At 68.5% G+C, this 19,757-nt stretch overlaps 2 protein-coding genes across 5 annotated transcripts; one reads left to right on the top strand and one right to left on the bottom strand.

The window, feature by feature from the left end:
- Positions 1 to 731: 731 nt before the first annotated feature.
- EXOC3L2 (exocyst complex component 3 like 2) lies at positions 732 to 7,106 on the bottom strand. The gene is made up of 12 exons (XM_075076336.1): positions 7,023 to 7,106; positions 6,109 to 6,541; positions 5,185 to 5,782; positions 4,873 to 4,987; positions 3,756 to 3,866; positions 3,295 to 3,395; positions 2,967 to 3,074; positions 2,747 to 2,882; positions 2,416 to 2,538; positions 2,190 to 2,345; positions 1,987 to 2,108; positions 732 to 1,339 (listed from the first exon to the last, which is right to left on the bottom strand). The coding sequence occupies exons 2-12, from the start codon at positions 6,536 to 6,538 to the stop codon at positions 1,081 to 1,083; spliced, it is 2,259 nt and encodes a 752-aa protein (XP_074932437.1). The 5' UTR covers positions 6,539 to 6,541; positions 7,023 to 7,106; the 3' UTR covers positions 732 to 1,080.
- Positions 7,107 to 9,072: 1,966 nt separating this feature from the next.
- On the top strand, positions 9,073 to 19,646 carry MARK4 (microtubule affinity regulating kinase 4). 4 transcript variants are annotated; one of them, XM_075076340.1, is made up of 18 exons: positions 9,073 to 9,371; positions 10,502 to 10,699; positions 11,073 to 11,126; positions 11,224 to 11,272; positions 11,365 to 11,430; positions 11,651 to 11,721; positions 12,350 to 12,406; positions 13,017 to 13,253; positions 13,511 to 13,630; positions 14,045 to 14,144; positions 14,237 to 14,346; positions 14,427 to 14,583; positions 14,875 to 15,089; positions 15,388 to 15,491; positions 15,583 to 15,846; positions 15,923 to 16,002; positions 17,077 to 17,121; positions 18,262 to 19,646. In XM_075076340.1, exons 1-18 carry the CDS (start codon positions 9,321 to 9,323, stop codon positions 18,324 to 18,326), a joined length of 2,043 nt encoding a protein of 680 aa, XP_074932441.1. In that variant the 5' UTR covers positions 9,073 to 9,320; the 3' UTR covers positions 18,327 to 19,646. The 4 variants fall into 4 exon arrangements, with proteins under 4 accessions (XP_074932441.1, XP_074932440.1, XP_074932439.1 ...); XM_075076339.1 differs by having other exon boundaries at positions 15,370 to 15,491; XM_075076338.1 differs by lacking the exon at positions 15,923 to 16,002.
- Positions 19,647 to 19,757: the final 111 nt, after the last annotated feature.

Genomic DNA, 19,757 nt, shown 5'->3' with positions numbered 1-19,757 from the left:
CGCGGCCGCGCCGGGGCCACTTATTTTTAGCCTTCGCTCCTTCCTGGCCGGATCCAGCACTCGCCTATTTTTGACACAGCGGGGGGGGGGGGAGGGAGGGCACACAGTGGCCTCATCCATGGCCCCCCCAGGATGCGTTGAGACCTGACAAGCTTGTGACAGTGGTGGGTGATGATGCTCTGGGGGTGGTGGGTGGCAGAAGGGACTTGGGGGTGGCTGTATCCTGTGGTGTTCTCCCTCCCCCCCCCCATTTTTCAGAGCAGGGGGACAGGGTGTCCCACGAGGCACTGGATCCAGGCGCCAAGGTGGGGTGGGGCGGGATGGACCGGGGCCAGGGTGGCTCCCCCCCCCCAGGCCCGATCCTGCCCTTGGCCAAGCCATGCTGTCCCCAACACTCTGCCACCGTCAGGTCCAGACCATGCCGGGAAAGGCTATCATGTTGCCCTGTCCTCCCCCCGCAGTGGCTTCCCGGCGAAGCACCGGCAGCCCTTTCCTTCCTCCCCTCCCCGGAGCGGCCACTGCGGGACAGGGCCTCACACGAGCAACCAGCTCCCGCACTGGAACAGCCCCGCGTCCTCTGTCCCCTGTGCATGGGGACAGCCCTTGTCCCCCAGGCCCTGTGCACGAGGTGGCCCCGTGTCCCCTGTCCCCAAGCACGGGGCGGCCCCATGTCCCTGTGCACGTGGACCTGGAGCAAGAGCAAAGGATGAGGACTGGCTCCAGCGTTAATTTACAGCACTGACACCATTTATACACAGTCCCGGGGGGGCCCCGACCTGGGGCAGCGCAGCCCGCCCAGGCCCAGGCCAGCACAATGCACCCCGCTTTGGGGGAGGCATGTCCCGGATCAGCAGTGCAGCGTTGCACCCAGCTTTGGAGTGCGCTGATGACCCAGCCCTGGGGGAAGCAAGCACCCAGATCCGGGCTGCAGCATTGCACCCAGCTTTGGGGCGCAGCATTGCCCCCTGCACTGGGGGAGGCAAGGACCCAGATTTGGGGTGCAGCGATGCACCCATCCCTGGTGGAAGCGCGCACCCAGCCCCAGGGCGCCTTGCTGCACCCACCTGTGGATGCAAGCGCTCAGACCCGCGCCTGACCAGGGCGCTGGGGGTGCGGGCAGCACAGGCAGAGGCGGGAGAGGTGCGCCAGGCGCGGCAGGTGGAAGGGCAGGCATCGCACCTCACGGGCCACGGCCAGCTCGGAGAAGAAGGCGCGTTGGCGCGGCAGCCCTGGCTCGGCCTCGCTCTGCTCCAGGTCCTGCACCACCCCCAGAATCTCCTGCCGTGCTGCCTGACTCCGCAGCCCTCGCACATCCAGCACCGCTGCCACGTGCTTCTGCCTGTGGGACGGGGACGCTCAGGGGACGGGGACACCCGCTGCTGGGCACCCCGCTCCCCTGGGAGAGGCATGCACCTGGACTCCGGGCACAGTGCTGCACCCAGCTCAGGGCAAGGCATGCACCCACCTTCGGGGTGCAGCATTGCACCCAGCCCTGGGGCTCAGTGATGCGCGCATGCACCTTTGGGGTGCAGCAATACACCCAGCCCTGGAGCAAATCCTGGTCCCAGGTTTAACTAGTGCCAGCTGCAGCCAGGACCGGTTCTATTTAAAGCCCCTGAAGTGGCGGCGTCCTGCTGGGCCCGCGCGTGCCACCGGCCCCCGGGGGACTGGGGGACGGGGAGGGGACTTGGCACCGGGCCGCAGCCGCTTCCCGGCGGGCGGCCAGGAGGGACCGGCAGCGGGGCGGAGGCTGCCGGGAAGGACGGACGCGGCGTCCTGTCACCCCACTTTGGTCCCCGTGGGGACACCATGTCCTGCCCCTGTCCCTGCGGGGAGGTGGCATCTCGCCTGGCCATGCCACCCTGCTACGGTGGCTATGGGAACGTGTTTCACCCCACTCTTGTCCCTATGGGGCCATGGTGTCCCGCCTGGCCATGCCACCCCACCGCCATCCCCCTGGGGCCACTGCCAGGTGCCAGCACTCACCGGACGTCAGGGAAGTCCCTCACCAGGACGCCCACCTCCATCTGCAGTGCCGCCGTGTCCTCCAGCACCAGCAGCTCCCTCAACCGCGGCACCACCGAATCCAGCCAGGGCGAGGCCGAATCCTGCCAGCACAGGGGACCTAAGTGCCGTTGCCCCCACCCAAGGAGAACCCGAGGGTGCTGGGGAGGGGATGGGGGTCTCACCAAGCGGCTGAAGAGCTCGCGGAGCTGGCGGGCTTCATCCCCGAGGCGAGCAGCCACCCGGGCACGCATCTTGGCAGAGGTGCAGACCAAGCGCACCTGCAGCAGCGGCCGCACGTACTCGATGAGCACCCGCCGGTGCACCTCACTCACCAGCACCTACGGCACAAAGGTCAGCAGCAGCCGCTGGTGACGGCGGCCACCCTGCAGCACCAAACCTGGCACCCACCTGGTAGGGCTCAGGGCGCAGCGGGCGCAGCTTCTGCGTGAAGCTGGTGATGAGCATCACGATGGTGTCGAAGGCGTCGGAGCTCGTCAGCCACTTGCGCTTCATCAGCTTGTTGAAGTAGGGCTGGGGGGGGGAGCAGCTAGGGTAGTCACCTGTCCCAGCACCCGTGGGTGGCACCCCAGGTGCTGCCTGGGGGGTGGGAGGCCACCCAGAGCATTGCACCCATGGGCATCAGCCTGGCTCAGCACCCAATCGACGGACACCCTGCCCAGCACCCTGGTGCACCTCGCTGGCTGCCCCCTCCCCAGGCTGTCCCGCACCGCGTGGGCACCTTGAGGTCCTCGAAGAGGCGCTGGGTGAGGACGTGGTTGCAGAGGCGGGTCACCTTGTCCAGGGCGGCGTGGGCCTGGCGCCGGGGCTCCTCGCTCTCTGGGTGCCCAAACTGCGCCAGGTGCTCAGCAAAGGTCCTGCCATGGGGAGGTCAGTGGGTTCTGCCGGGGACCCTGAGCACCCTGGGGACCTGGGGAGGGAGGGGCTCAGGGTGCCCTCACCTGAAGGGGGGGCCGCAGTTGACAAGCGCAATGGCCCGGCCGGTGGCACTGTCAGGTGGGGTGGCTTCGCTGGGGGACTCCAGGAACCGCTCCACCTTCCGCTGAAAACTGAGGGCACCCACACAGGTCACCTGCGCTGGCACCTAGGGGACCCCAGCCCCCAGGGGACACACTCCCTCATGCCCCCCATGGCCATCCCAGCTCTGTCCTGTGCCCTGTGGCTCCTGCCCCCCTGTGGTGCCCGTGTCCCCGTGCCCATTCCCTGTCCCCCACGTGCCCAGGCCCAGCCCCCTGTCCCCCCCTTTTCCCCCGGTGTCCCCATGCCCACCTGTGCAGGAAGGCCACCAGCACGCCCAGGAGACTGTGTGCCATCTCCATGCCAAACTCGGGGGTGATCTGGGGGGCTTGGTCCACATGCTCCTGCAGCAGCTGTGGGCACAGGCACCGCTGGGGGTGGGGACACGGCCACCAGCCCGCTGTCCCCCGGGGGCACGGCCACCACCCTGGCACATCCCCATGCGTATCAGCCACAACACTGTCCCCTTGGGGCACCCTGGCATCCCTTATGGGGTACCCGGGTACCCTGGTGTCCCTTTGGGGTACCTTGGCACCTTGGTGTGCCTATCAAGTACCCGGGCACCCTGGCATCTCTCTGGGGTGCCCAGCCACCCCAGCACCCCTGTGGGGCTGTGGGTCACCCCACAGAGCCCTGGGTCCCCAGGGGATGGGCCCAGGGGACAAAGCAGGGGCCCCGCAGGTGCAGGTGCCCGGTGGGTGCTGTGACCATACCCCAGTGATGCGGGTGGCCAGTCCCTCCTGCAGGTCCTGGCTGGAAACCTCCTCTGCCCACGTGTCCTCGCTGAGCTGCAGCTCCTGTGCCACCGCCACCTCCACCTTCGCCTGGCACCAGGCACCGTGGGCGTGGGGACACCGGGTGTGGGGACAGCAGGCGTGGGGATGGCAGGGCGCAGTGTGCCCTGCCAGCCCCCAGCCCTGGGACCATCCCGGTGCCCTTCCAAGTGCCCCCAGAGTGCCCTCTGTGTTCCCAGCCCAGTGCCACCACGGTGCCCATCCCAGTGCCACCAGGGTGCCCATTCCAGTGCCACCAGGGTGTCCTCTGTGTTCCCAGCCCAGTGCCACCACGGTGCCCATCCCAGTGCCACCAGGGTGCCCATTCCAGTGCCACCAGGGTGTCCTCTGTGTTCCCAGCCCAGTGCCACCACGGTGCCCATCCCAGTGCCACCACGGTGCCCTCTGTGTTCCCAGCCCAGTGACACCACGGTGCCCATCCCAGTGCCACCAGGGTGCCCATTCCAGTGCCACCACGGTGCCCTCTGTGTTCCCAGCCCAGTGCCACCACGGTGCCCATCCCAGTGCCACCATGGTGCCCATCCCAGTGCCACCACGGTGCCCTCTGTGTTCCCAGCCCAGTGCCACCACGGTGCCCATCCCAGTGCCACCAGGGTGCCCATTCCAGTGCCACCAGGGTGCCCATTCCAGTGCCACCACGGTGCCCTCTGTGTTCCCATCCCAGTGCCACCAGGGTGCCCATTCCAGTGCCACCAGGGTGCCCATTCCAGTGCCACCACGGTGCCCTCTGTGTTCCCAGCCCAGTGCCACCACGGTGCCCATCCCAGTGCCACTATGGTGCCCATCCCAGTGCCACCATGGTGCCCTATGTGTTCCCAGCCCAGTGCCACCACGGTGCCCATCCCAGTGCCACCAGGGTGCCCATTCCAGTGCCACCACAGTGCTCTCTGTATTCCCAGCCCAGTGCCACCGTAGCGCCCATCATATGCCCATCCCGTTGCCCATCCCAGTGCCAGTGCCAGTGCCAGTGCCACATCATGCTTCCATCCCAGTCCTCATCCCTTGCCCGTCCCTGTGCCCGCCACGGTGCCCATACCTTGACAGCAGCAATGCAGGAGCTCTCAAGGCTGCGCTGGGTCTCGGGGGGCAGGAGGGGCCCCAGCGCCTGTGCCTGCAGCAGGGCCCCCACCTCAGGGTGCCCCAGCACCTCCCTGCGGGCACAGGGACCTCACAGTGCCCACCCAGGGTGGCACTGGGGTGCCCAGCACACACCACTGCCCAGACAACAGCCCTGGGGCTGCCCAGTGTGGCAGAGGGTGGCACTCAGTGGCACAGGGTGCCCAGCGTGGCGGGGGTGCGGATGCTGTGGGACCCCGTGAGTGACAGCAGGTGCCGGAGGGGGTCTCACCTGGCGTAGCTGTTGCTGTTCCAGTCGAGCAGCAGGTAGAGGTCGGGCACGGTGAGGGTTCTCTGCGCCAGCGCACCCAGCTGCTGCGCCAGCGCCCGGTGGTACCCGCGGGCATAGACCCCGAAGGCGCCATACTCGGGGGGATAAGCAGGTGCCACGTGGCACCGCACGGCCCCCAGGTCGTCCACCAACTGAGCCGCCAACGCTACCAACCGGGCACCCAAGCCAGTGGCGGGTGCCACCTGCGCCAACCTCTCGCTCGCCGCCCGTCCCACTGCCTCCTGCCAGCGGCGCCGGAGGGCGCGTGGGCGCCCTGGGGTGCCCGGTGGGTACTGGCGATCGGCCGCCTCCTCCTGCTCCAGCACGCGGATCACCGAGCGCAAGGCTGGGTAGGGGCGCCTGGCAGGCACCGCTTCACCCACCACCGCCCAAAGCTGCGCCAGGAGCGCCTCGTAGAGCAGCGCCACGTCCCGAGCCTGCCGCTCCGCTGCGGGGACGGGGGACGGGGACGAGGCCACGCACTCCGCCTCCAGCGCAATGATCTGCTCGTCAGCTGCCACCAGCTCCCGCCGCTGGATCAGCTCCAGGATCTCCAGCACTGTGGTGGAAGGGGCACCCATGGGTGCTCTGATGGCACCCGAGGCCACCCATGGCCCACAGCGCACATCCCCATCTCACGATGTCCCAGGCCCCCATGTCCCCATGTCCCACCACCCCTGTGCCAATGTTCCTCCATGTCCCACGTCCTCCTGTGTCCCCATGGCCCCGTGCCCATGCCCTGTGTTCCATGGTCCCCCATGTCCTCTTATGTTCCCATGGCCCCATCCCCATGGCCCCAAGCCCACACATCCCATGTCCATGTCTCACATCCCCATGCTCACACGTCCCCCCCACACCACCCCCACGCCCTCCGTCCGCTCTCACCTGAGAGTGGCTCCCTGGCCTTTCTGCGCCCCTCCTGCCACTGTCCCCCTCCGTCCTGGTCCCCATCGGACACCCCGTCGCTCTCTACCATCGGCGGGTGCTCGCCTGCGGACCCCCGCCGTCCCCGTGTCCCCAAGGCCAGCCGCAGCAGCGAGCTGCGCTTGGGGACTGGCCTCTCCGCCAGCGCCTCCACGCTGGCCTTGCGCCACCCTGGCAGCCGCCGTAACAGCCCGAAATCCTCTGACCGCCGCCGTGCCCGGCCACCATCCCCATCCCCGTCTTTGGGCGGGGGGCGGCGGGCGCGGCCGAAGGGTGCCAGACCCACCAGGCGCTCCAGGGTGGCCCGGCGGCGGTAGCGGCTCTCAGGACTGGCAGCGAAGGGGTCTCCATCCTCCTCCTCCTCCTTGGGTGTTTTCTTCAGCAGTGGCATGGCCTGTGGGGCAGCACCAGGCACCCAGGCTAGCACCCAAAGGGTAGCTGTGACCCGGGGAGGCACCCTGACCCCCCCACTAGGTGGCACCTAGCAGCAGGGTTGGCACTGGGCATCAGCACCAAGCACCCAGTGTGCAAATCCCGTGAGTGTGCAAATCACCCTGTGCACCCCACGTGAGCACCCGCACCTCTGCGAGCGTGCAACCCCCTTGTGCACAGCCTGCGAGCTTACACACCCCTCTGTGCACCCCCCATGAGCACCCACACCCCCACAAGCATGCGAACTCCTCGCTACACGCCCCATGAGCTCCACGCACGCCCCATGAGTGAGCAAACCATCGCACGCCCACCCCTGTGGGCACCCACACCCTGCCAGCATGCCCACCCCTCCATGCGACCCCCCAGGAGCATGCCTGTGCCCAGCAGGCACCCCCGGGCCGGTGGGTGCCTGCAGGCAGGCAGGGCCCTTGTGACACACGTACCCCAGGCAGCGGACACAGGCGGTGCCGTGGCGGTGACACCGGGTGCTGTGGCAGTGGCGGCCGCGCCAGGCGGGCAGCGGCCGGGGGGTTTCCTGAGGAAGCGCCTCCCCGGTGCGGCCTCCCACGCCGGGGCAGGGTCAGCCCCGGTTCCGCTGGGTCACCGGGGACGAGGAGGGACAACGGGCGGATGAGGGGGGACCCCACCTTGCACGGCTCTCACCCCCTGCACAGGGCATGGGGGACCCCGATAGCACGGGATTGGGACCCTGGTGGCATGGGGGGACCTGGGCATGGGACAGGACAAGACGCCCGTGGCACAGGACACCACGTAGCCCAGCAGTGGGACCTGCACAGCACAGGGGGACCCCAGCATGACACGAGGACAGGACTCCGATGGCACAAAGGGACACAGGCATGGCAGAGGGATGGGACCCTGCTTGGTACAGAAATGGGACCCCCATGGCATGGGGGGAACCACATGGCACAGGACAGCATCCCAGTGGCACAGGGACAAGGTGCCTCCTGGCACAGGGACTTGGGGACATGGGGACAGGACCCCGGTGGCACAGAGGACCCCGTGTGTCATGGGGACAGGACCCCCAGCATGGCACAGGGGCAGGGACCCAGGGTGGCACAGGGGAACCCACACAGTACGGGAATAGGACAAGACCCTGATGGCAAAGGGGGACCTCCCTATGGCACAGGGGATGGGACCCCACATGGCACAAGGATGGGACCCCAGCACGGCAAAGGGGAACCCAATGGCTCAGGGGACCTCACGTTCCCTGAGGGCAGAGGGGGACACGCGCATGGCATAGGGACAGGACCCCAATGGCATGGGGGACCCCATGTGTCATGGGCACAGGACCCCAACAGCACAGGGGACCACATGTGTCATGGGGATGGGCCCCTTTTGGCTCAGGGGACCCCACATGTCATGGGGACAGGATCCTGGGGGGACAGGGGGACCCCACGAGTCACTGGGACCGGACCCCAATAGCACAGGGGGACCCCACGTGTCACGGGAACAGGACCCCAATAGCGCAGGGGGACCCCACGTGTCACTGGGACCGGACCCCAATAGCACAGGGGGACCCCACGTGTCACGGGAACAGGACCCCAATAGCGCAGGGGGACCCCACGTGTCACTGGAACAGGACCCCAATAGCACAGGGGGACCCCACGTGTCACGGGAACAGGACCCCAATAGCGCAGGGGGACCCCACGTGTCACTGGAACAGGACCCCAATAGCACAGGGGGACCCCACGTGTCACTGGGGCAGGACCCCGATAGCACGGGGGGACCCCAATAGCACAGGGGGACCCCACGTGTCACGGGGACAGGACCCCAATAGCCCCGGGTGGCACAGGGGACCCCGACACCACGTGACACCCACGCGTGGCCGGCCGCCCCCCTTCCCTGTTCCCGCAGGCCACCGCGACCCCTCTGCTGGGTACTCAGAGGTTAACGCCCCCCGGACGCCGCCGATTGGCCAGCATAACAGCCAATCGGAAAGGCGCGCTGGCGCGGGCTACGCCCCCCATCGGGGGGGCGGCCGGGCTGTCTCCATGCCGCGGCGCAGCCAATAGAAAGGAGCCGCGGCCGCGCCCGGCGACTCGTGATTGGCCATCGCGCTGGTGGGGGCGGGATCAGGCACCGCCCTGACTCTCCTCTTAAAGGCAAAGGGCGGGGCAGTTCCCTCCCCGTGTCCCCGCCGCGCCCCACGCGTGTCACTGCCGGTCCCCCGCCGGGGCTAGGACCCGCCGGCCCGGCACCGCGTCCCCCCCGGGTCCCTGAATGCCCGTGCCCCCACGCACCCCCGCGCCCCGTGACAGACACTCTTGATATGACCCCCGCCCCTCCCAACGCCCCCCGCCCCCAGTCTCCCTGTCCCCCCGGTGCTCCGTGACCCCCGCCCTGGATGGACTCCGCGCCCCCAGAGTAGTCCCGCATCCCCGGTCACCCCGCCACGCAAGCCCCGCACCGGCAGAGGCGCGGCGCCTTTAAGGGGCGCGGCCACCAGCGCCGCGAGGCCCCGCCCAACCCAGCCCCTGTCCTGCTTCCGGTTCCGGCCCGGCCCGGCCCATGGCCGCCCCCGCCGCCGCCCGCCCCTAGGGCTCCCCCGCCCGGGCCCGGCCCGGCCCCGGCTCCGCCTCCGTGCGCCCGGGCCCGGACATGGGCCGCTGGTAGCGGCTGCGCCCGGTGCGCCCGGTGCGCCCGGCCCGGGCCTGCCCGAGCTCCCCCCGCCGGCCCCGAGCTCCCCCCGCCGGCCCCGAGCTCCGGCCCCGCCGGTCAGGATGTCTTCGCGCTCCGCCCTGGCGGCGGGGAACGAGCGGAACGCGGACACAGTGAGCGGGGGGCGGTGGCTTGTACCGGGGGATAGCGGCCGGTACCGGGGGGGGGCCCGGGGGGAGCGAGATGTACCGGGGGGGCTGCTGGTACCTGGGGTTTGGGGCTTGTACTGGCGGGGACACCGAGAGGGATCGGCCGGTACTGTGGGGGGGACTGGGTTGTACCGGGGGGACACCGGGGAGGGCGACCGGTACCGCGGGTTCGGGCCTTGTACGGGGGGAGGGGGGCCACCGGGAGGGGCGAGATGTACGCGGTGGGGGGGGGGGGGGCGCACTGGGCAGGTGCTGGGGCCACGAGTAAGTGGGGAATGGGGGGGGGGCGGGCTACTGGTTTGACTGGGATCAGCTGGGTGACCCCACGGCCGGGAAGCAGGGGACACACCGGGGGCAGTGAAGCACCCGCCCGTCACCGCCGGGGAACCCCGGGCGTCCGGGCACCTGCGGGCAAGGCCGGGACGCGGCCCCGGAGCCGGTCAGGCCGGATCCGTCCCCACCCCGCCGGCCGGGCAGCGTCTCCTCCCGGGGGCTTTTGGGTGCTGCAGGGCCACCTCCCCGGGACGAGGTGGGGGGGGGTGTCTCAGCAGCCCCGGCCCCCCCCCCGGGACGAGGTGGGGGGGGGGTGTCTCAGCAGCCCCGGGCCCCCGGGACGAGGTGGGGGGGGTGTCTCAGCAGCCCCGGCCTCCCCCCGGGACGAGGTGGGGGGGGGTGTCTCAGCAGCCCCGCGCCCCCCCCCCCCCGGGACGAGGTGGGGGGGGTGTCTCAGCAGCCCTGGCCTCCCCCCGGGACGAGGTGGGGGGGGTGGTCACAGCAGCCCCACCCCCCACCCGGGACGAGGTGGGGGGGGTGGTCACAGCAGCCCCACCCGCCACCCGGGACGAGGTGGGGGAGGGGTAGCAGCAGCCCCGGCCCCCTGGGACAAGGTGGGGGGGTGTCTCAGCAGCCCCGGCCCCACCCTGGGACGAGATTGGGGGGGTGTTTCAGCAGCCCCCGGGTCCCCCTGGGATGAGGTGGGGTGGGTCTCAGCAGCCCTGGGCCCCCCCCCGGGATGAACTTGGGGGGGCATCAGCAGTGCGTGTTGCTGGTGTGATGATCTGGGGGTCTCAGCTACTTGTCCTCCCGCTCCCCAGCTCGCAGGCCTGGGGGGCAGCCGCTCGGAGAAGGGCTCGGCCTGGTCCAGCCGCTCGCTGGGTGCCCGCTGCCGCAACTCCATTGCCTCCTGCCCCGAGGAGCAGCCCCACATCGGCAACTACCGCCTGCTGCGCACCATCGGCAAAGGCAACTTCGCCAAGGTCAAGCTGGCCCGGCACATCCTCACCGGCCGCGAGGTGAGGGCAGCATTGTGGGGTCCTGAGGGGTCCCTGGGGGTGATGGGAGGGAGCTGGGGAGGGAAATGTGTGTCCGAGGGGTCAATTGGAGTGAGCTGGGGTGTCCTGGGAGGCAATTGGAGGGAGGTTGGGAGGCCCTGGGGGCAATTGGAAGGAGCTGGGGGCAACTGTGGGGAGAAGTGGGGGTCCGGAGCAAGTGAGTGCCACCAGGGGCGTTACGATGGGCCCTGGGGGATCTGGGCACCTGGGGACAACTGGGGGAAGAATTGCGATGCTGGGGGGAGATTGGTGCCTGCGGTGACGGGGTGTCCGGGGGTAACCACCAGTGCTGCACCCCCCGTGTTTCTCCCTCACCCCCCCGGTTCCTTCCCAGGTGGCCATAAAAATCATCGACAAGACGCAGCTGAACCCCACCAGCCTCCAGAAGGTGGGGTCACCCAGGGAGAGCACAGGGTGGGGGCGTCCCCCCAAGCACGGTGAGTGGGGGTTCCCCAGGCCCGCACTAACGCCTTGCCTCTGTACAGCTCTTCCGGGAAGTTCGCATTATGAAGGGGCTGAACCACCCCAACATTGGTGAGTGGGCCCCCCATGGGGGGCAGGGGGGCATCCGTGGGGTTTAGGGGGCACCCAGGGGTGATCGTGCTGACCCCTCCACCCCCTCTCAGTGAAACTGTTTGAGGTCATTGAGACGGAGAAGACGCTGTACCTGGTGATGGAGTATGCCAGTGCTGGTGAGACCCACCCCCGGGCACCCTGACCCCCCTTGTGGGTGCTGCACACCCCCTCAGGGGCCATGCCCCACTTGGGTGCACCCTGGGGTGCTGGGCTGGGGTTAGGGGGTGTACCCAGGGGTCTAGTGGGGGGCATGGCACCCACCTTCTGGGGGGCAGTTGGGTTGGGGGTGCCATGCCCGGGGTGGGGGGGCGCAGGCACCCATGGGTGTCCCTGCAGGCGAAGTGTTCGACTACCTTGTGTCCCATGGGAGGATGAAGGAGAAGGAGGCACGTGCCAAGTTCAGACAGGTGGGGGTCACTGGGAGGGGACCAGGACATGGTGAGGGCCTGGGGCTGGCATAGAGGGGCTGGCGTAGGGTTGGGGACATCATGGGGGGGCTGGGGTGGGGTCAGGTGATGCGGTGCTGTGGTGGCGTGGGGTGGGGGACATAGCGGGGGTCTGACACAGGGCAGGGGGCATGGCATTGCGGTGCCATGGGGTGGGGGACAGGGCGGGGAGACACAGCACCACAGTGGCGTGGGGCTGGGGACATGGTGGGGGGCTGGCACAGGGCTGGGGGATGCGGCACCATGGTGGTGTGGGGCTGGGGACGTGGTGGGGGGCTGGCACAAGGCTGGGGGATGTGGCACCATGGTGGCGTGGGGCTGGGGACATGGTGGGGGGCTGGCACAAGGCTGGGGGATGTGGCACCATGGTGGCATGGGGCTGGGGACGTGGTGGGGGAGGGTGGCCGTGGGGGAGGGCTGGCACGTGGCAGCCACACGTGGGCAGGATCAATCCCCCCTGGGGCCATTGGCTGTGGCATCGATCAGGGTGGGACAAGAGGCTGAGGGGGGGCACTGTGGGGGGAGACACCAGTGGCACTGGGGACAGCGGGCACTGGTGACACCCTGCTGATACTCACTCCATCCCTAGATTGTCTCAGCTGTTCACTACTGCCACCAGAAAAACATCGTGCACCGGGACCTCAAGGTGGGACTCAGCTGCCCTGTGGTGTCCCCTGGTAGGGGCCATGGGGTGTCCCGGGGTGTCCCCTGACTTGTACAGTGCCCTTCCTGGTGTTCCTGTGTCACATAGGGTGCCTGGTAGGGTGCCCGTCCCAGTGTCTCCGTGCCCGATGCGGTGCCCGTCCCAGTATCCTCATCCTGGTGTCTCTGTGCCTGAGTGTGCCCAGCCCAGCGTCCCCATCCTGCCATCCCAGTGCCTGATGTGGTGCCCGTCCTGGTGTCCCCATGCAGGACACGGTGCCCATCCCAGTGTCCCTGTGTGGTGTCCCTGTGCCAGAGGCGGTGCCTGTCCTGCCATCCCCACACCCGACATGGTGCCCGTCCCAGTGTCCCTGTGCCAGAGGCGGTGCCTGTCCTGCCATCCCCACACCCGACACGGTGCCCATCCCAGTGTCCCTGTGTGGTGTCCCTGTGCCAGAGGCGGTGCCTGGCCTGCCATCCCCACACCTGACATGGTGCCCATCCCAGCGTCCCCGTCCTGGCATCCCTACGCCTGATGCGGTGCCTGTCCCGGTGGTCCTGTGCCGGACACGGTGCCCAGCTTGCCATCCCTGTGCCTGTCCTGGTGCTTGCAGGCAGAGAACCTGCTGCTGGATGCTGATGCCAACATCAAGATCGCTGACTTTGGGTTCAGCAACGAGTTCACGCTGGGCTCCAAGCTGGACACCTTCTGCGGGTCCCCGCCTTACGCTGCCCCTGAGCTCTTCCAGGGCAAAAAGTACGACGGCCCTGAGGTCGACATCTGGAGCTTGGGCGTCATCCTCTACACCCTGGTCAGCGGCTCCCTGCCCTTCGATGGCCACAACCTCAAGGTGATGCTGCCCCGTCCCCTCCTGTCACCTGTCCCTGGCTGGGGATGGCGATCGTCCCATCCTGTCCCCGTGCTCAGCTGGGGATGGTGCCCGTCTCAAGCCCCTGCCTGTGGGGCAGCGCTGGGCTTGTGTCCCTCCCCGTGTCCAGGGCCACAGTGCCCCTCCTGTCCCCGTGCCTGTGGTGGGGACGGTGCCCACCCCATGCCAGGGCCTGGGTGCCCCCACCCTGACGTGTGCATGTCCCCCTCCACGGCCAGGAGCTGCGGGAGCGGGTGCTGCGGGGCAAGTACCGGGTGCCCTTTTACATGTCTACCGACTGCGAGAACATCCTGCGCCGGTTCCTGGTCCTGAACCCGGCCAAGCGCTGCACCCTGGAGGTGAGGGGTGTTGTGGGGGTGCACGGGGGGGTCACAGGGCTCAGGGACGGCACAGTGCGAATGGGCATTGTCCCACCCCGATGGAGCATGTCCCCCAGCGACCCTGCTGCCCACCCTGTGGGCTCCCCTGGGCCAGCTCCCCCTTCCCGATGCTCTTAATTAGCTGAGTTAGCTCCAGGGCTAATTAGAAGCTGGCAGTGTCCGTGGGCAGGCAGGCATGGGCAGGGTGCAGCCAGCTGTGCCCTGGCTGGAGCTGCTGGCAGGGGCTGAGCACCTTGGGGTTGCATTGGGGTGGGTAAGCCAGCTGGGGAGGGTGCCCTGTGCCTGGCATGTGCTCGTGGCACCCGCGGTGGCACCCGTGTTACTGCTGGTGGCACCCCCGTTACCCCACTGGCGCCCGCTGCTGCCCCACAGCAAATCATGAAGGACAAGTGGATCAACATTGGTTATGAGGGCGACGAGCTGAAGCCCTACAAAGAGCCCGAGGAGGACTTTGGAGACGCCAAGCGCATTGGTGAGGGCACGGTGCCATCTGGCAACCCGGGGCGGGGGTCTGCCGCACCCCAGGGACCAGCGGTGCCCCCTCACCGTCCCCACTCCCCGCAGAGGTGATGGTGGGCATGGGCTACACCCGGGAGGAGATCAAGGAGTCCCTGAGCAACCAGAAGTACAACGAGGTGACGGCCACCTACCTCCTGCTGGGCAGGAAGAACGAGGTGAGGTGACAACGTGGTAGCACCGCCGTCCCTGCCCCGGGATGCTGGGCAGGGCTGGTGATGGGCGTTTTTGGCCGCAGGTGGAGGCAGGCGAATCGCGTACGGGCAGCAGCCTCTCCCTGGCCCGGGTGCGGGCACCCAGCGAGGCAGCCAACGGCACCGGCAAGCCATCCTCCCATGGCAAGAGCCAGCGCGGTGCCACCACCTACCACCGGCAGCGGCGGCACAGTGACTTTTGTGAGCATCTCGTGTCCCCTGGCCTGGCCCTGGGGGTGGGCACTGTGTCCGCAGGGTTGGGTGGGCATCACGCTTGTGGGGTGCAGAGCAGGGTGTGCTCCATGCCCATGGGCTGCAGGGCAAGGTGGGCACCTTTTCCCACATCCTACAAGGGTGGCTGGTCCCACTGTGCCCCACAGAAACCCCATACGGCACAGCGGGCAGGAGCCTTGTTCCGTGCCGTGCCCGGCGGGGAGCAGGCAGGGCTGCCCGCCGCTGCCTGCACCCTTCCCTGACCCTCCTTGCCCACAGGCGGCCCCTCGCCGGTGCCCATGCACCCCAAGCGCAGCCCCACCAGCGCAGGCGACGCGGAGCTGAAGGAGGAACGTATGCCCACCCGCAAGGCCAGCTGCAGCGTGGTGAGCAGCGGGCGCGGGATGCCCCCCTCTAGCCCCATGGTCAGCAGCGCCAACAACCCCAACAAGTCTGAGATCCCCGACCGGCACAAGGACGGAGCCATCAACACGGTGGGCATGGGGCTGGGGGCATGGCCTGGGGTGGTGGGGGCTCCTGGGGCTGGTGGAGCAGGGGTGGGGAGCACCCGTGGGGCTGGGAGATGGGAGTACAGGCACCCGTGAGACTGGGGAGCAGGCTGTGGCCACCCACGGAGCTGGGGGGAGCAGGGTGCAGGCCCCCCGGGGCCACATGGACATGGTGCAGGTGCCCATGGGGCTGAGAAGTCAGGGTGGGGCCCCCCTGGGACTGGGGAATTGAGGCAGGGGGTTACCCCAGTGCTGATGGCGGCAGGGACCCGCTGCCTTCCAGAACAACCTCCCCTCGAGCGTGATGGCACGCAGGAACACCTACGTCTGCACCGAGCGCCCAGGCACCGACCGCCACTCGCTGCTGCAGAACGGCAAGGAGAACAGGTAGGGTGGCAGGCGACCCCTGGAGGGGGGGTCCTATCCCTTTCCCCATCTGCCCGCCACCGTAACGCCTCCCTCCTTGCCCTGCCCGCAGCTCTGTCGCCGGCCGGGTGCCGCCAGCGTCACCCTCCAGCCACAGCATTGCCGCAGCCTCCTCGGAGCGGGCCCGCCTGGCGCGGGGCACCACAGTCCGCAGCACCTTCCACGGCGGGCAAGTGCGGGATCGGCGAACGGGGGGCGGTCCCAACGGGCCCCCCGCCTCCCCGACGCTGGCACCCGAGGCCTTGCCATTGCCCCAGAGCCGCTCGCGGGCCACCTCCAACCTCTTCAGCAAGCTGACCTCCAAGCTGACCCGCAGGTGAGGGGGCCGCGGGCGCCGTGCCCGCCCTGCTGGCGCTGCCCTCGCCTTCCTCACTGCCTCTTCTCTCTTCCAGGGTCACTCTTGACCCCTCTAAGCGGCAGAGCTCTAATAGGTGCGTCTCGGGCACCCCCACGCCTCCAGGAGCCAAAATCAGTAAGTGCCCGGTGTCACCGGCGCCTGTCCCGGTGCCACTGGTGCCTGTCCCGGTGCTGCCGGTGTTGTCCCGGTGCATGACTCAGTAACTGCCGGTGTTTGTGCCGGGGTCTACCCCGGTACCGCCGGTGTTTGTCCTGGTGCCCCTTCTGGTGCCACCAGTGTCCACCCTGGTGCCTGTCTCGGTGCTGCCAGTGTTTGTCCCCGTACCTGTCCCAGTTCTGCTGGTACCTGTCCTGGTGCCACTGGTGCCCATCCTGGTACCATCGCTGTTTGTCCCCATGCCGCCGGCACCCACCCCGGTGCCTGTCCTGGTGCCGCCGGCGCCCGCCTCGCTTCGCTCCTGTCCCTTCTCTCTTTCTGCCTCTCAGCCTTTGCTGCTGCTGTGGGATTTGGGGGGGTGGGTGTGGAGGGGGGCACAGCTGTGCTCCACCCCATGGGGTGGGGGCACCGTGGTGTGGGTGTGATGTCCCCTCATGAAATGGGGGTGATGTGCCCTCCCGAAATGGGTGTAAGCTTGGTGGGGGTGGTCCCATCCCCCACCCATGGACAGGATGCACCCCCAAACTGGGCCCAGCTTTGAGGGAAGAAGGCATGATCTGGGGGTGTGGGGTGCCCCCCCCCCAAATTGGGGGTGCTGCCCTCCCCTCTAAATGGGCATCACCTTCAGGGAGGTGATGTGCCATGAGCTGGGGATGGTGCCCCCCAAATACACCCCACACCTTGTGGGGTGGGGAGTGTGTGATCACCCCAAAATGGGGTTGGTACCTCCTAAAAACGGGTGTGACCTTGGGGTATGTGCCCCAAAACTGGGGTGGTGCCCCTCCCAAGGGGCATGACCTCGGCAGATGGTGTCCCCTAAATTGGCAACTGTGCCCCCCCAAATTGGGCAGTGACCCCAAAATGGGGACCATACCCCCAACTCAGGCATGGGGCTGGTGGTGATGGCCCCAAAATCGGGGCTGGTGGCCACTACAATGGTGCAAAACGCAGGGTGGGGGGGAGATGTGGGACTTAGCAGTGCCTGTGGTGGGCAGAGCCCCTGGACCCCTGACGTGTGTGTCCCCTCCCCAGGGTCGCAGACGAACCTGAGAGAATCGGGGGACCTGCGCTCACAAGGTGGGTGCTGATGCCCCTGGGTGCTCCCCAACCCACGGGTGCTCTCCAGGGTGGGCAGAGCCCTGCCCCCATCATGCCATATCTGCCCCCGGTGTCCCATAGCACCCATACCCCCCCCCGGCCCATGCCATACCCACCCCTGGTGCCCCCTGCCCATGACACGCCCCCCTTGCTACCCCAGAGTCTCTACGCAGCCCCGGTGCCTCCTGCCCATTCCATGCCCACCCACAGTGCCCCGTAGCCCCCATGCCCACCCCTGGTGCCCCCTGCCCATGCCATAGCCCCCATGCCCACCCCAGGTGCCCCCTGCCCATGCCATAGCCACCCTTCCTGGTGCCCCATAGCCCCTATGCCCACCCCAGGTGCCCCCTGCCCATGCCATAGCCACCCCTCCTGGTGCCCCATAGCCCCCATGCCCACCCCCGGTGCCCCCTGCCCATGCCATAGCCACCGCTCCTGGTGCCCCATAGCCCCCATGCCCACCCCTGGTGCCCCCTGCCCATGCCATAGCCACCCCTCCTGGTGCCCCATAGCCCTCATGCCCACCCCAGGTGCCCCCTGCCCATGCCAGAGCCACCGCTCCTGGTGCCCCCAGCCCCTATGCCCACCCCAGGTGCCCCCTGCCCATGCCAGAGCCACCGCTCCTGGTGCCCCATAGCCCCTCTGCCCACCCCAGGTGCCCCCTGCTGGTGCCCCATAGCCCCTGTGCTCACCCCAGGTGCCCCCAGCCCATGCCATAGCCACCCTTCCTGGGGTCTCATAGCCCCCATGCCCACCCCAGGTGCCCCCTGCCCATGCCATAGCTACCCCTCCTCGTGCCCCATAGCCCCTCTGCCCACCCCAGGTGCCCCCTGCTGGTGCCCCATAGCCCCTGTGCTCACCCCAGGTGCCCCCAGCCCATGCCATAGCCACCCTTCCTGGGGTCTCATAGCCCCCATGCCCACCCCAGGTGCCCCCTGCCGGTGCCCCATAGCCACCCCTCCTGGTGCCCCATAGCCCCTATGCTCACCCCAGGTGCCCCCTGCTGGTGCCCCATAGCCCCTGTGCTCACCCCAGGTGCCCCCAGCCCATGCCATAGCCACCCTTCCTGGGGTCTCATAGCCCCTGCCCACCCCGTGCCTGCCTTTCCCCCTGCTGCAGTTGCCATCTACCTTGGGATCAAAAGGAAGCCGAACCCCGGCTGCTCCGATGCCCCTGGCATGTGAAGGTGACGAGCGCCCGGCCGGCCGAGGCGGTGATGGCGGCGCTGCAGCAGGCCACCCTCTCGGCCGGCTGCCGCGCCCGCCAGCCCCAGCCCTTCCTGCTCTCCTGCACCCACGACCGGGGCCCCAGCGAGCACTTCTGCCATTTCGAGGCTGAGGTTTGCCGGATCCAGCGCCTCGGCCTCCACGGCGTGCTCTTCCGGCGCCTGGCTGGCACTGCTGGCGCTTTCCGTGCCACCTTGGCACGTGTGTCCGGTCAGCTCCAGCTCTAGGGACCTGCCGGAGCTGGGACCCCCGCCTTGAGGGCTGCATCCCTCCCCGGGGGAGGCACTGGAGCTGGGACCCGGAGCTGCATTGGCACCAGGACTCCCCCCAAACCCTGGGGCTGCAGCGGCATTGGGAGCCCCCGGGCTGCACCGGATCCGGCACCTAGGGCTGCAGTGGTGTCGGGGACACCCCACCCCACCCAGGGTGTGTCAGATCCAGCACCCGGGGCTCTATCGACACTGGGACCCCCACAAGGATGCACCGGATCTATGGCTCCCACCCTGGGGGCTGCATCGGCACTGGGACACCACCACCACTACCCCCCCTGCCCCTGGGAGCTGTACTGGCACTGGCACCGGCAGGGTCTGGAAAGGAGCCAGGCCCCCCTAGGGCTGCCTTGGATCTGGGGCACCCACCCGGGGGTCTTTCCTTGGCGCCAGCATCCCCTTGGGGACATCAGCACCAGCACCCGGGGGCTTGCGGCAGCTCGGGGCCACACGCTGATGGCAGCTCAGGGACCCGGGGTGCCCTGGGGCCCACCCCAGGTGTCGCGGGCTCTGTGACCCCTTGGCTGTCTGTGGGGCTGTTGGCTCTGGGACCCCAGCACCCCTGGACTCTGGGACCTTGGGGACATTGGTGCCAAGACCTTGGGGTCCACTGGCTCCAGGACCCCAGGGACTACCAGCTCTGGGACCTTGGAGACATCAGCTCTGGGACCTAGGGGTCTGGGACCTTGGGGACATAATTTTGGGATCTTGAGGTTCCCCCAGCTCCTAGACATGGGGTTCTACATCACCTCCAGTCCCCTGGATCCCCACTTCCACCCCACCTCTGGCTCCCCAGAGCTGTAGCTGCATCCTGGGGTCCCCCAGAGCGTGCCTCTCCCTCCCTAGGGGATTGTCCCTGTGTCCCCCAGCCCTGTACAGCCTGTAAATACGGCCCTGGGCCCCAGAGCTCTGGTGTCACCCCCTCCCTTCCCCCCACCCCCCCAGCACATTTTTAAGTTATTCCTGCCCTGGTCTGTACGAGAACCCCCAAATAAAGATAGGAGACCCATTGGTGTCAGCACCCCTCAGTACCAGGGGACCCCCCCCCGCCATCACGAGCTTGGGGCATGGGCAGAATTAAGGTGAAGTTGCCCGGGGAGGGGGGGCGGGGGCTGCAGAA

This window comes from Phalacrocorax aristotelis, chromosome 30, assembly GCF_949628215.1.
Source record: "Phalacrocorax aristotelis chromosome 30, bGulAri2.1, whole genome shotgun sequence".
Lineage (NCBI taxonomy): Eukaryota > Metazoa > Chordata > Aves > Suliformes > Phalacrocoracidae > Phalacrocorax > Phalacrocorax aristotelis.
Note: the sequence above shows the minus strand (reverse complement) of the source record. Positions and strands in the feature narration are given on the sequence as shown.